The sequence below is a fragment of the Protopterus annectens genome, chromosome 1.part1, assembly GCF_019279795.1.
Source record: "Protopterus annectens isolate FY-2018-M chromosome 1.part1, PAN1.0, whole genome shotgun sequence".
Taxonomy (NCBI): domain Eukaryota; kingdom Metazoa; phylum Chordata; order Ceratodontiformes; family Protopteridae; genus Protopterus; species Protopterus annectens.
The window spans coordinates 718,327,655-718,342,578 of record NC_056726.1 but is presented as its reverse complement, the minus strand read 5'-3'; the positions used below and the strand labels follow the sequence as shown (position 1 = coordinate 718,342,578).

The following is a 14,924-nucleotide window of genomic DNA, read 5'->3' as shown; positions in this document are numbered from 1 at the left end:
CATACATATGTGCATATATATATATATATATATATGTATATATATGTATATATACATACATGTGCATATATATATATATATATATATATATATATATATATATATATATATATATATATATACATATATATATATATATATATATATATATATATATATATATATATATATATATATACATACATATGTACACACATACATTTTAACTCACATATTTTACATGTATATATATATATATATATATATATATATATATATGTATGTATATATATATATATATATATATATATATATATATATATATATATATATATATATATATATATATATATATATATATATATATATATATATATATATATTTTTTTTTTTTACATATTTACTCGATATTTAACCTATTTAATACATATATTTATACACATTTATTTTTTTTACATATATATAAAAAAAGAGTGCATGTTTGATATTGGTGTAGTGACCTAATTAATATGTTTTTAATCAGATATGAAGTAATTCAGAACTATGTATACTTTGTTTTTATTGAGCATAGAACATACACTTTTTAGAAGCATGTTATTACATAAAAAAATGTTCCAGTAGTGGTCTTTAACTGTTCAGATATAAGAAGTTAACATGAATTCTATTTAAAGTTTATTATTGGCTTGATAGCAATAGAGTGGCAGGTAGAGGATTTTTTTAGAATGTGTTTTTTAGAATGTGTTTTTTATTTATGAGATGAAGTGTTTACATTGTATTAATATTCATGAGTTGATTCACCAATCAATGTTACAGGAAGCTTATATAGGAAGGGATTTCAAAATTACTGTCTGATGAAGTTTAACATATGGCTTAAACGAAAGCGCTAACCTGACTTTTTTATTTTCAGCAAAGAATTTTGCGTGGCAATTCAACCTTCTGGGTTTGTTCCTTAACCTAGTTTGCTGCCAGTGGAGTCTGTGAACTGCTTTTGTTTCAGTTCTGAATTTACATTGTGTCATCTGAATTTTTCTTATGAGCAGCTACCATGGAAGATACCCACTCGGTTGTTTCTGTGACTGGACATCACACCTTGCTGCATCATTTTGTCTAACTGGACCTTGATTTTTTCCTGCATAGCTATTGGAACTCTCCTTGCTGGTCTGACCACTAGACTGACCTCTGGGTCTACTTTCATGGAGAACACAACTGGAAGTTTGTCTAACTTGTGAAACACACCAGCATACGCTGAGAAAATATTATCAGTAAAGCTGGAACTGGAACTTGTGCTTACATGATGTACTCCTTTGGTAAAAGAAAGCAGTTTCATTCTTAAACTGTCTCTGAGACCTAATAATGATTGCACAGGTCTTCAAACTACGTAAAACTGCAAGCTGTAACTTTTCCAGCTGAATAGCATGAAAGCATTACTGAACCTTCAGTTTGAGTTTCTTTACCTCCATAAAGCAACAAGCTTCGCACAACTGACCAACTCACCAGCTCTCACTTCAGCAAATGTTTCTGCTGACATCACATTACACTTTTGAAATCTCTGAGTTTACCAGATCAGGACAGTACAAAATACTTTGTTCTTTGCCAACAAATCTACGGCATTAACCTTTTCACCAACCACGGATACACCATCTACATAGAAAGTAGGGTTACAGCTCTCTATATGATCAACTTGCTTTTTTGTGTGACCTTTCCTAATAACCGAATGATGCCTGCTTGATTTACAAAACTTTTGAAAACTATTCCATTTTTTAAACTTGTGGCATTGTTGACCAAATTCTAAGTACTCCTCTCTTTTTAGACTCATGGTTGGCACCACAATTACGACAGTTAACATACAATAAGACTTGACTTGGGTTTTGCTGACTCACTCATACTGTAGTGAGCATGCTCCTTTTACTGAACTAGTCTTGGAACTTGTTAGAAAGCTCCGGGTTTTCCTTGCCACACCCACAAGGATGGATTACTGCTCCATGCGCTTTGGCCCATTTCTGCTTGCCACGTGTTGCATGCGGTCTATGTTTGCTCTAGAGGCTGGTGAAACCATGTTCTTTATCACTTTTAAGCATACTTGTGTGCCTTTCTGTAATCTCATGGATTTGACAAATCTCTATGCTTTGCTTAATGTTAAATCACTGTCACAATTCTCAATGCAGCACTATTAACACCACACACAAGCCTGTCCTTTATTAACTCATCTTTCAACTAACCAAATCTGCACGTTTCAGCTTAGTTTCTCAAATCACTGATATAAGTCGCAAACGTTTCACCTGGCCTCTTGTGTAAAATAAGTGCCTCTCTAATGTAACATTTGTCTGGGGGTTGCACACTTCTCTAAATTTATGTTTTAAGCACTCGGGGTCTTCCCTTGATTCAGCCGGTATCACAATACGACGGTTTGCCCCTTCTCCTGCATATACTTCTGGTGCATACACAAATGAATGCTCTCTTTCAAAAGCTTCTCACCCAGCTAAGTTAAGCAAAATGACTGCCCTTGTATGTGCGTCTGTCAGAAAAAGATGCCTGTATAAAAATATTGTATTCCTGTTCGAATACTCTCCAATTCTCTGCTATATTAAAATCAAACACAAGTGGATTTGGTCTGGAAAATGCCTCTGCCACATCATCACACAGTAGTGAAGGTGCTTGAAATCAAGTAAGAACATACACACACAAATATATATACACCAGAACTTTATGCCAGTGCTTGTAACTATGCCCAGTAGAGCAAAGTAACTGCTCTTTGCCAAATAAGTCTCCATAGCACAAGAACACACTGAAAATCAAATCACTGTAATTTATGAAGCCACTCCTCCTCAGTGTAAGAAACATTTCAAAATAACTGTATTTTGTGAATAAACTGTATACAGCACAAGAAACTTTCAAAATGGCTGTACTTTGGGAAATAACTCTGCTCAGTGTAAGAAACACTCTGAAATTATGGCTTTCTGCGAATAAAATGTAATTTATGAAACCACTCCTTATCAGTGTAAGAAACACTTCAAAATAGCTGTATTTTGTGAATAACCTGTATACAGCACAAGAGACCTTTCGAAACGGCTGCACTTTGACTACATTTTGCAATATAACTGTACTTGGCACACAGCAAACCTCTTTGAAATAACTGCACCATAATAAAGTAAAGCACACACACACTGCAAACACACTGCACACCCAGATACTTCAAACAACTCCAGTTATGCTATGAATGGACTTGGTCAATGCAAAACTGTGGTTTGTGCCCAAACACGGTCTTGCCCCGCCCTTTTTTACTGTACTCGTTATGCCCTTTTAATCTCTTATTCTCATTATACTTTTCTTGCACCCATTTTACTTTAAACATGCTCGTTATGCAAACCAAAGATAATTATGAACCCCATGTGAATAGTTTTGCCAGTTATATCAAATATCGTGGTTTCGAACATTTTGTTTATTTAATAATGTGGTCTATGCCTTTCGTTTGCATAATAATACGTTTTGTGCTACTCGTTTGATTAGTAATACATTTTGTGCCTTATAAATGCGCCGTTTTTTTCTCTTTGCAAAATAAATAATTTGTGCAGTTTTCTTTACCTTGTTTATGGCCTTTTTCCATGTGTCTGTGCTCCATTTCACTCAACCTTCTTAGTCTGCCTTCACCTTCAACTCTGCACCTCATGGCTCGTAGAAGTTGCTCTTCTAATCCCGGTACTGACATGTCACTCGTTTGGTCAGGATAAAACCGAACTCCAGTGGGTTCTGTTCAAGCAGCTTTATTACACACAAACATCAGAAATGAGCCTTTGTAACTTAAACATACAAACAAACTGATTAATGCACTCATACAGGTTAACACTCTGGCTGTTCTCTCAAAATGGCACTACCACCTGCACGTGCTCAGTATTTATATGCATGCGCTACATCTGGAAATGCTTCTTAAAGGTGCATACACATGCTCTGGTCTACACCGTCCAACCATTCATTAATATAAAACAATGAATGCCAAAGATATAATTTTACACCTATCTGACCTTTCCATGCCCATACTGGAAGTGAAATGCAAAAGGACTTCAACTTTCTCTCAGTGGTTCAGTAACAGCAGCAGCTTCTGTGCTGTTCAACACCTAATAAAATGGCAACCTCAGCATCTCATCCTGTGGGTGATAGGATTCTGATCCCTTTCAGACACCTTTACAATGATGACCTGCTCACTGTCCTGAAGGAGGCCATTAAACCAGATACAATAAAATCCTACCTGCCAAAGTGGAAGAGATTTTCAATTTGCTGTCTCAAAAGCCAATTGGACCCGCTGGAAAGCGAAACCCCCTCTAGCGCTGTCTTACCTGTGTGAACTGTTGCAGACAGGGTTGGCCTACTCATCCATTAGCGCCCACTTGTCTTCCATTTCAGCATGTCTTTCCCTAGGTCCCCGCTAGCTTCCGGACTACAATCCAAGTTATTCCTTAAAGGGTTTCTTCACTTCAGACCACCCAGTAAACCCACTCCACCTGCCATGGGATCTACATTTTAGAGAAGCTCACCCTTCTCCCGTTCAAGCCAGCGGATAAAGCTTCCCTAAAACATTGTACAGGGAAAACTGTCCTCCTCGTAGCCTTGACCTCAGCCAGGAGTGTGTCAGAGTTGCAAGCCCTCATGACTATTCCACCCTTCGTAGTATTCCACACCGACAGGGTTACTCTTGGAACTAACCCCTCCTTCATGCCCAAGGTGGTGAATGACCTTTTCCTTAAATCAGGCCATCCACCTACCAACCTTTTTCTCATAACCCCCAGGGAGACCGTGAGAGAGTACGCCATTCCCTGGACGTGCACAGACAACTCAGATTTTATCTGTACAAAACCAAATCCATCAGACAAGCTGAGCAACTGTTTCTCTCCTTCCACCCCAGGGCCCTAGGGGAAGGCAGTAACCAATTTCAACTTGGATTTCCAAAGCTATTACCTTTTGCTACAAACATCATGGGAAATCCCTGCAAGGCACTGTCAAAGCACACTCCACTAGGGCAATGGCCTCCACAGGGGTTTGGATACCTCCTCTATACTGGAAGCAGCCACTTGGTCGGCAGTGTATACCTTCAGCAAACATTACAAGTTAGACTGCATTTCTAGGGCCAGAGCTGGGTTTGCCCGGGCTATCCTACATAGATTCCTAGAGACCTCTACTAGGTCACCCCCCCCTTCTTCACAGTGAGCTTTGGCAATCACCCATATGTGATGAATACTGCAACATGTGCATAGAAGGACATAGAAAAGTTGTGTAAAATCATAACCATAGATGTCCTTCTCTTCCATGTTGCAGTATTCCTTCCCTCCCACCTACCCCTGCTGTTATGCAGCATTTCCCTTTCTGGATGCCACAGGGCTGACATTACCCTTGCTAGGACTGGTTCCAACTGGAGCTTACAGTTCTGAGGGCTGGTGCGTGGAGACGTTACTTTTGCGGCCAGCATTCTCCTAGCTACGTTAGACATCTCATGCAGCTTAGTGATTGAGAGCTTTTGCGTACTGGCCGGACGTTTGGGTGGAGAGAGCAGTAGACCCATGTGTGATGAATACAGCAACATCGAAGAGAATGACATCTATGGTTATGGGAAGATTTTACACAACTTTTCTATCTGCAGCAAACTCGGTCTGAGGGGAGGAAGGAGACATGGGGCATTATGGGTAGGGTAGGAGCTTGGAGCGTTGATCCGATGCTGGAGTGTGCGGCAGAGTCGGATCCATGCAGGATCTGGGTCCCACGGGTTGAAGACCAATAAAAAGCAACAATTCAGATGGAACGTTATGGTGAGTACATAACTTTTTTTTCTCTTAGTTCCCACTTGCCCCTGGGAACCCTACCCCTCTTCATATTACCTCTCTTTCAGAGGCATAAATAAATGAAAACAATCCTTTAAAACAAGTAAGGATTCTTCTGCAAGGTCTTTCTTGGACATTTCCAAACTGAGCTAACTTTTTAAAAGTTCCAGAATTGGGGATGTAACCTTATAGATTCTTCTACATCTCCTCCTCCCTCTCCTGCAAACCTCTCTGGTCACTTCGGGTCTTGTGGATGGGTCCCTTCACATACCTATAGCCAAAGTGGACAGAAGGTTCTTAATGTTCAAAGCAGGAGTTTCCATTACCATATCACCTCTCTGCCCTTTATCTTCTGTCTTGCAAACAGGGTTTTTATGGTGTGGCTGTTTCCAGTAATTCCTTCTGGAGAACCAAGAACATCTCATTTATCCATACCTTGATGATGGTCTCTGTGACGCCCCACCCCTGGCTCAGTAATTAAGGAGCCTCAATCCTCACCACTGGCAACAGTGGGGGAAGGTACACACTCTGAGGATGACAAGTACACACACACACACACATAGTAAAGTGCAATTTCCCTTAAGAGCACACAGAGACCACAAGCCAGTATGGGGCTATTTTTCCCCTCTTTCTCCAGAAACCCAATAAGACTCCCCAGTGGCACAGCTATAGAGTGGAGATCTTAGCTTAGTGGCCAAGCCAAGACCTCCAGCACCCTCTATGTCCAGCCAATGCTTCGCGTCCCTGCCCAAGTAGCCGACACACACACTCCTTGAGATTTGACTTAGATACACACAAGATACACACACACCTGGGAAAGGCTGGCACAGGTTTACTAGCTGTGCCTCTTTTTGCCCAGACTGTAAGGTAGTTTTCACTGCCACCAGCCACTACTTATCAGCTACTCTAAGGCCCTTAACAAAGGGTGTCCAACCTTACTGTGTAATGTTACTATTGATGCACATGGTAGTTTGACCAAGATAGTTGGCAGTGTCCTGCAGTGTCAACAAACCCTGAGCTTAAATATCTCTAGACAGACAAGCCACAATTGAAAGGTTTAAATCTATTAAATAATAAATAAGAGCAAAACAAAACTAAATGTATTCACAGTGAGAGTTCAAAATCAAGGGAAATATTTAAAACAACATTGCAGGACAGTCTCAAATACAGAAAACATCTAAACTATACTTCACTGTATTCTTAACTGTATCTAAGAGAAATTACTGTACCCTAGTTAACTTACAGAGTCAGGTAAGACAGATGTGGCGAGTGAGTTTTCATTTCTCTGTCGCTCCGTCTCCCTCTCTGTCACTCCGTCTCCCTCTCTATCTCCCCCTGTCGCCATCTCTCTCTCGCTCTCTTTTCTCTCGCTCTCTCTCCGCAAGAAGAGACACAGGGAGATGGTCTTCCTCTCCTCAGCAAGGTTCTGGGTGTGTCCCTGGGCTTCAGAATTGTTATCCAATAAAAATTAAATTGCAGCGAGGGAATTCCTGAGGTTAGTGGATTATGTGGCTTTGTGGATCTCTGTGAGGCCTCTTGCAGGGTTGCACATAAAAAAAAAAAAAAAAAAAAAAGAAGTGGTACTTGTGGAACAGATGGTGCCAGCATGTCTGATCTCTACCTTGCATACCAAACTTTCATCGTAGGTAAATGAAGTGTACCCAATTCTGGGGATACCCTCAAGTTGGTCCTAGTCATCAAGCACTTGCTTCAGACTCTTGCACAGCCTGGGGAGCACATGTGGGGGACCTTCGTGTATAGGGGAACCCAGGACAAGACCATCAGGAAAAGACACACCAGCATAAAAGAAATGATGGCATACACTGTAGCCATCAAGGCCTTTAAACTCATTTGGCACAGGAAGCATTACACCTCTTCAAAGACATCACAGTCATGTATCAGCAAATAGGGAAGAACCCACTTATGCCTGTCCTGAAGACTAGCAAAGCAAGTCTGGGATCTAGCTCTGGAGTCTAGCTACATCTCTCTGACATACTGCATCCCATCTCAGGAAAGTGCTGTGGCATACTAGTTGAGCAGAAGAGAATTTGCATCCCCACAAATGGATGCCAAGCAGGGCTGTACTTCTGGACTTAGTCCACAAGTGGATGATTTGTTTGCCACTGCAGAGATTAGAGTTTTACACCAGGATACCAGCTGTGGAGTGAAGGTGAGGGCTGGGGTCCTACGGAGTGAGAGATGCCTTTTCCATAACCTTTACATGTTAGGTCCACTTTTTTCACACACAACTTTTTTTTTTTGGCCTTGTCTTGTAAGGTCAGAACCGGTCCTGTTGGCCCAGCATGTTGCCCTATTAACAGAAAAAAGGGATCTCCAATTCACTCTAACCTTGGCGCTTTAAGGCTGACACAGGTTGGATAACTTGCATTCATCTATTTTGAATGCATCTTCAGAGGGTGTGCTGTACTTTGACAGAAGCTAAGAAACCTAATATGATGAAATTGTGCTTGCCAAATGGAAAGAAGTTTTCCCTTTGTGCCTTCACAGAGGCTAGCACTCTGATACAACACCAGCGTGTCTTGTCCTCACTTACCTGTCAAAAATATGCAAAATGTGACTGGCCTGTATCTTTATGAAGGTATTTTCTCAGCTTGCCTGCCCTGGGACCCACCGTTTTAGTCTTATTTGCTAGTAAGCAGCTACTCTAGGGTTTTCAACTTGAAACCACCCTTGAGATTGATCACTCTGCCATGAGACTAAAACGGTGTGCGTTAGAAAAAACAACTTCATCCCCTTTTTCAAACTGCTGCTGCTACACCAGTCAGATTTCTTGTAAGACTGTTTTGCTAGTTGCAGCGATTTCTGTTAAAAGAGTTTCAGAGTTACAGGCCTTTATGTGTAAAGAACTATTTGGTATATTCCATAAGTACCCAGTCACCCTGCATACTAACCCTTCGTTCATGCCCAAGATGGTGACAGAATTAACCCCAATCTGGCTGCTCACCTCTCTGCTTTATTCACAGCTTTCTGGCATAAGGGAAAAAGGATTATACCATCTGTAGATGCACACAAGCAGCTGAGGTTTTTCTTATAACAAAGAAATCAGACCATTTGCTCTCTTCTTTTGCTAAGGGTAGGGAAGAAGCATGTGAGCACATGGACCATAGCTAGCAAAGTTTGTCTGCTTCTGATGCTTCTTTCATGGCGAGAATGTCCCAGCAAGTGTTGGGACTCATTTTGATGTGGCCACTGCAGCTACCACTGCCTTTCTCAGTAGGGCAGCACATACACCTGCCTGGAAGCAGCTACTTGGGAAACTGTAATTATCTTTTGAAGTCTTGCAGTTTGGCTCTTGCTTCCTTCCAGTGCAGTATCTGCAATGGCCATTATACAGGGATTGATATCTCCATCCTCTTCCAGTGGCCAGCATCCCACTGGTACATAAGCGCTGGAAGTCTTCCCAAGAGTCATTAGTGCAGTGACCATATTATAGGTATGTTTAGATCTTACCATATTTGTTACTGTTGAGTATGTTCACTTTTGCAGTACCAGTCCTCCCCCTTTCCATCCCTTTTCTTTCTTTGTTGGGCATCCTTGGGTTGGACTGGATAACTTGGTCACTAATCCTTACATCTTTCCTCTCTATTCCCTCATCAAGCACTTTGCCTTTCCGTAGCAGAGAGAGGCAACATGGAGTCTAGTTTCACCATGGGAGCCTGTGCCATAGCACCACTTTCCTATTTTTGCCTGCCTCTGCAAGAAAGACCTAAAGGTGATAAAGGCTGGCATCCCTCTTGTACCAGTGGCATACGGATGTCTGGGTTTGGGGAATCCACCAGGCCTGAAGAGGGAAGGTACAGAACTCTAAATGTTGAGTAGGCTTTTGAAACTTCTGCAGACAGGAAGTCCCAAGAGTTATTGCTGCAGTACTGAATATACTCAAAGCATCTACAATTACAGCACCTAGCATAATTGTACTTTTATATTGCATATACTAGTACAGTATTAGCATTGAAAAGGCTTCTTGGTAATTAATCGGCTTCATGATGTTAAAGAAAATATAAAGCATAAATGAGATAACTGGATGAGAGACCATAAATTTACCCTGGGGGTGTCACCTAGGTCCCTCTTGTATAAAGGCAGTTGGTGCTGATTGTAGACTCGCACCGCAAATATAGACCATAAAACTTGGTCAGTATGGGAACAAGGGTATAACATGGCTAGGCTTATAAAGGCTCTAGGGCTAATAGCCTAGTAACCTCATATGAACCTATAGCAGCTGCCCTTCAGACATTTCTGAAACAAACACCCCTCAAATGAAAAATATACAATAGTGCAAATACATGGACCTTTAAACTTCATGTCCATGACAATTAGGTGCCATCCCACTTTCAGTAATTCACCCACTTGGGATCAGTGCATGATCTAAGACATGTTTGTGTGTATCCTCTGATAGAGGAGGATAAATTTTGGCTTCACTTGACAACCGGTGTGATTCTAATCTTGTGACAGACTTGGGTTGTTATTACCAATGAGTCAATGATCCTTTAAATAGGAGATGCTGAAATACAACTCAAGAAAAATGGAAAGTGAAAACAGAAGCATACAAATTATGCATACACAATACATTTTTAACATCTGCCAAAATGCCACACATACACACACACACTCTCGCGCGCACCCCCCCCACACATACACACACAACGTTGATTAATACTTGAAGAGATTTAATTTTTTTCAGCATTAAAGGTGAAAAATAAGCTCAGAAAGCTTGTCCCCACCATCTTGATCAAGTTTAGAGATTTACACTAAAAAGACCAGTGGCCTCATAACTCTTAATTATGAAGAGAAAGACTGGTAGCCCTCTCTCTACACACTCTTCTCTGACAGACTACTGTGTGGGGATCTGCGTATAATCTTTTAAGCTATAAAATATCAAACCCTCTTTGTCCTTGTATTCCTTCACAGAATAAATGGTTCCTCAAACTCTTTGTCCTTGTATTCCTTCACAGAATAAATGGTTCCTCAAACTCTTTGTCCTTGTATTCCTTCACAGAATAAATGGTTCCTCAAACTCTTTGCCCTTGTATTCCTTCACAGAATAAATGGTTCCTCCAACACCCAATTAAAAGAACTAAACCTCTTGTCAACAGAACAAGACATGATGTCACGATGGATTAAATTCCCAATGAATCCCCAAATCTGGGGCAAACTTCCACTACATTTCAAGTAAACATCACACTTGCCACCTTCAAGATAAACCTAGAGAACTGGACAGGCAGCTTCAAATTCTCTCCAGTCCATCCTGTGTTGCCCTACTTGAGGCAGAGAGATCTTTACACTGTCTAGCCTTGTAATTGCCAGCAGACTGATTGCCAAGTACACCCATGAACCTAAGCTGTAAGAAAAGAAAGAACCTGACAATTTTAACAGGGTCCAAACCATACATTTAATTTATCTACTATCAGCCTTTTATAAATACTCAAGATTTTGCTGTATTGGGGAGGGCATATCGAATTAATTCTGCAAGATACTCAGGGGTTGTATGAATAGAACAAGAAGACAGCAGTCAATGACAATGTACGATGCACAACCTTCATACCAGTGTGTCACCACAAAAGCTAAACAATTCAAGAACTTGACTGAGAATATATGCATGCAAAATTAATCAGAATGTTTGTTATTAGCCAGCATCACAATGTCTTACTTTTCTTAAACAGAACTTTGATTCTCTCTCTTTTGTTAGCCATGTTCCCCAGCGATACCTGTACCTTTAGCAAGGAATCTGAAACCTGTGGGACAAAAAAAAAAAAAAAGAAAAAAATACAGTCTTAAAAAGTAGTAAAAACAAAACATTTTTTAACATAAAATATGCACTAAAAATATATGTAAAATAGGAAAACCACAAAAAAGATGTGATAAAACTGTGAAAAAACTTCTCTAACAAGCTATACACTTTTCTCACAGTATAACAAGTTTGAACATCCTGAACACTAATTTATGCTGCTTACTATTACAGACAAGATATACAAGGTTTTGTACTGTTTGTCCCAGTTATGTATTTATCAAAATCAGACAAACAAATGGAAATGTAACATTTTGTTTCCAACAAAGTACATGTTCATTCATTATGGTTAATAAGATTAATGCAGATATAAAGTCTTCAGAGTTATGACAGACAGCTGAGCTTGTTTGAGAAAGGAAGAAGCGCAGCATTTCTAACATCACAGTGTGCCCCAATTCATTATACAACACTTATATGACTGTCCCTTAATTTAGTGCAGACACGCTGTGACTGAGCCTTTTACGAAAACAAATAAATGTATTCTAATTTCACTTTACCTAGAAACCTAGGCTCTCAAACTGCTAGCCTTTGAAATAATGCAAAAAGTCAGCATTTCAGAAGCGTTGTACATCTGCTGAATGTTTCATATAATCCAATGAGTAAACTTACTATTATTCATACATGTTCCAAGACCAGTGAGACTTCTGAACATTTACACCTTGCAAGTACTTCCCCTCAGGCCACATCTCCATTCTCTGGAAGGGCCATACTAGTCAATCTCCTAGTAAACTTGTGAATATCCATCCAATCATCTTAGACATGTTTAAAAGAATATAGTGAATTACACTGCTTAGCATGCAAGAGAAGTTTACTCCAGAGGTTTGGAGGCACTGGGTAATAAACTTTCCACTCTATTTCATGTGCTGAAGATTTAGTTCCCTGGTTCTAGCACTGGTGGAGTCACTGGACATTACAGATAAAGGAGGTCCATAACTACTGGGTCTCTAATGATGCTGTCAATGAGACAGAGATTTCCCTTCAAAAGTCTACAACACACTGAATAAAGGGACTTAGGTCAGGTACTTTTTACACCTGCAATCTTTTAATAAACAAACACAATAGACATGCAACAAACCAAAACTAAAATGATCTGTCACTAGCTTAATGCTCAAACTAACCAAATGCAATAACTGCTGTCAGGCTAAAAGGAAAAACAGAAAGGTATTACAAAGTATGGACAGCTGAAATGAGGACAGATGTTTTACAACCTTACTGCCAATGAGCTCCAGCCAGCTAATTTCATCCAGTAAAGAAAAAAAAAAAAAAAATCACCCACTTCACCCCTGTCCCCCCAAAAAGCTGTCTTAAAGGTGCAAACTGATGGTACGCCAGATGAAAGTTACATACTTTGTGTAACAGCAGGTAGTTTCCATCATATTTATTTACAAAGACCTTTGCTGACCAGGGTAAGGCACTGATCCACACAGTCCATGTTCAGGCTCAGCCTAGACTTTACAACCAAAACAACTTAAAAAAAAAAGATTGTTTTCTGTAATTGTCTTTATTTAAGAAACATATCAACTTTGCTGCAAAACAGCTCTACAAAAATCTTTAAGTATGCAAAAGCAACATTTTCAGAATATATATATATATATATATATATATATATATATATATATATATATATATATATATAAAGAAAGAGACTGAACTGCAGCTGCTGATAGAAGTCCATACTTTGGGAGTTCAGCGCAAGTAATGACACTGCAGAAGTTCCAAAGAGGAGTATTAGATATGTAACTTACAAGTGAAACAGACTATAGGGATGAGGAGTGAACAGAAAGTATGAAGACATGGTGGGGAAGAAAGAAGAGTGGCATTGAAAAGACTGGGGGAGGAAGAGAGAGAGTGGAAAACAGGACAGGAGGGGGGGGGGTAAAGATCATAAAATGTGCAGTAAGTACACACAGATAGGACATATCATGAGTGTGTGTGATTGATGCAAGACACTTCTGAAGTATTTACACTGGGCTTGCTTGTGGATGTGTTTTTTTGTCAGACTTCACCCAACAATGCATGAATTAGGTGATGAACTTTATACACTCTGGAATGGGCTCTCAGATCATAGGAACAAGGATTGAGAAAGCACTGATGTAGGGGTATGCAAAGACATATAGGTTAAAAGAGTTGTATAGTGGGAGTGGTTCATAGTACATGGGAAGCCACTTTGCTTTTGCTAAAATAGTAATGTTTTCTTTTTGGGTAGAAGGTTATGAACATCCATATGTTGTTAGCTCTAGTTTGAAGGCTGCAAGACAGGCCATCTAGTTGAGGAATTAGGACTCTACTTATGGCTGCTTTGCCTACAGGGAATAAAAAGTGGAAGATAATTCTAGCCCACAATAGGAGCCATTTAACTTTTGAATTAGTAGCCTAAACATGGTGATGAAAGCTTGCACATATTATCTAGCTATGTCACTTTAACAGTTCAGTTGTAGGAACATTTAAGAGAATTTTAGAGGTGCGCCAAACAGTATTGCCTTTTTTAAGCCGAGTGTAAGGTTCTGATTCTCCAGCCAGTTAAGTAAGTTTAGAAAGATCCTCATCTAGCTGGCCTTTTATGCTCTCAGGGGGAGGGGTCTGGTCTGCAAGTCACTGTGTCATTTGCATAAAGAACTAGGGCCACTTTTCAGTGTGTTGGGAGTTCTAATGCGAGCTTGTTTATGAACATGAGGGAAACCGTGGAACCTTGTAAACACCCTTTGTAAGTGAGGTTAAATGGAAGAAAGGTCTACCCTTTTTCCTCTTATGCTAGTACTTGAAAGTGCAATCTTTGAACCATAGGTTCATAGGTTTATACTAGGCTATCTGCCCTAAGGCATTTATAAGCCTAGCCCAAATTATTGTGGCTTACGCCACCCCTTACATGAAAAAATACTGTGCCCATTAGTTTGTTATGCCTCTGTCCAGCAGTGACCCAGAGATGATTCCCGGGGTAAACCTACGATCTCCCATCCACAGGTCTAGATTTCTCTTGAACAGAGTCAGCGAGGTGCTCTGCCTCACATGGACCGGGATTTTATTCCACAGCATAGGGAGTCTCTGAGTGATAAATCTATCCCTCCAGCACGTCCTATTTATATCCGTGCTAAGGTTTAAGTCGCTTGCTCTAGTGGTTTTGGTGGATTTGGATTTTTTGAGGTGGAGCATGTCCATTAATTCCGGGTTGGACATGGCCTTGTATGTCAGGCACATGTCACCTCTGAGCAGACGGTATGCGACTGAATAGAGCTGGAGTTTCTTCAATCTGGCAGCATATGACAGATTTTGGAGTCCCTTTATCCTTTTGGTGAGGAACTTTTGGGGTCTCTCCAATTGCTGCAGATGTCGGG

At 40.1% G+C, this 14,924-nt stretch overlaps 1 protein-coding gene across 1 annotated transcript in view; it reads right to left on the bottom strand.

Moving 5' to 3' along the window:
- The window catches only part of DCTN3 (dynactin subunit 3), a 340,986-nt gene that overhangs the window by 280,818 nt on the left and 45,244 nt on the right, over positions 1 to 14,924 (bottom strand). The window contains exon 2 of the mRNA XM_044077776.1: positions 11,455 to 11,539. Coding sequence (XP_043933711.1) covers positions 11,455 to 11,539 — 85 coding nt within the window. The remainder of the gene's footprint in view (positions 1 to 11,454; positions 11,540 to 14,924) is intronic.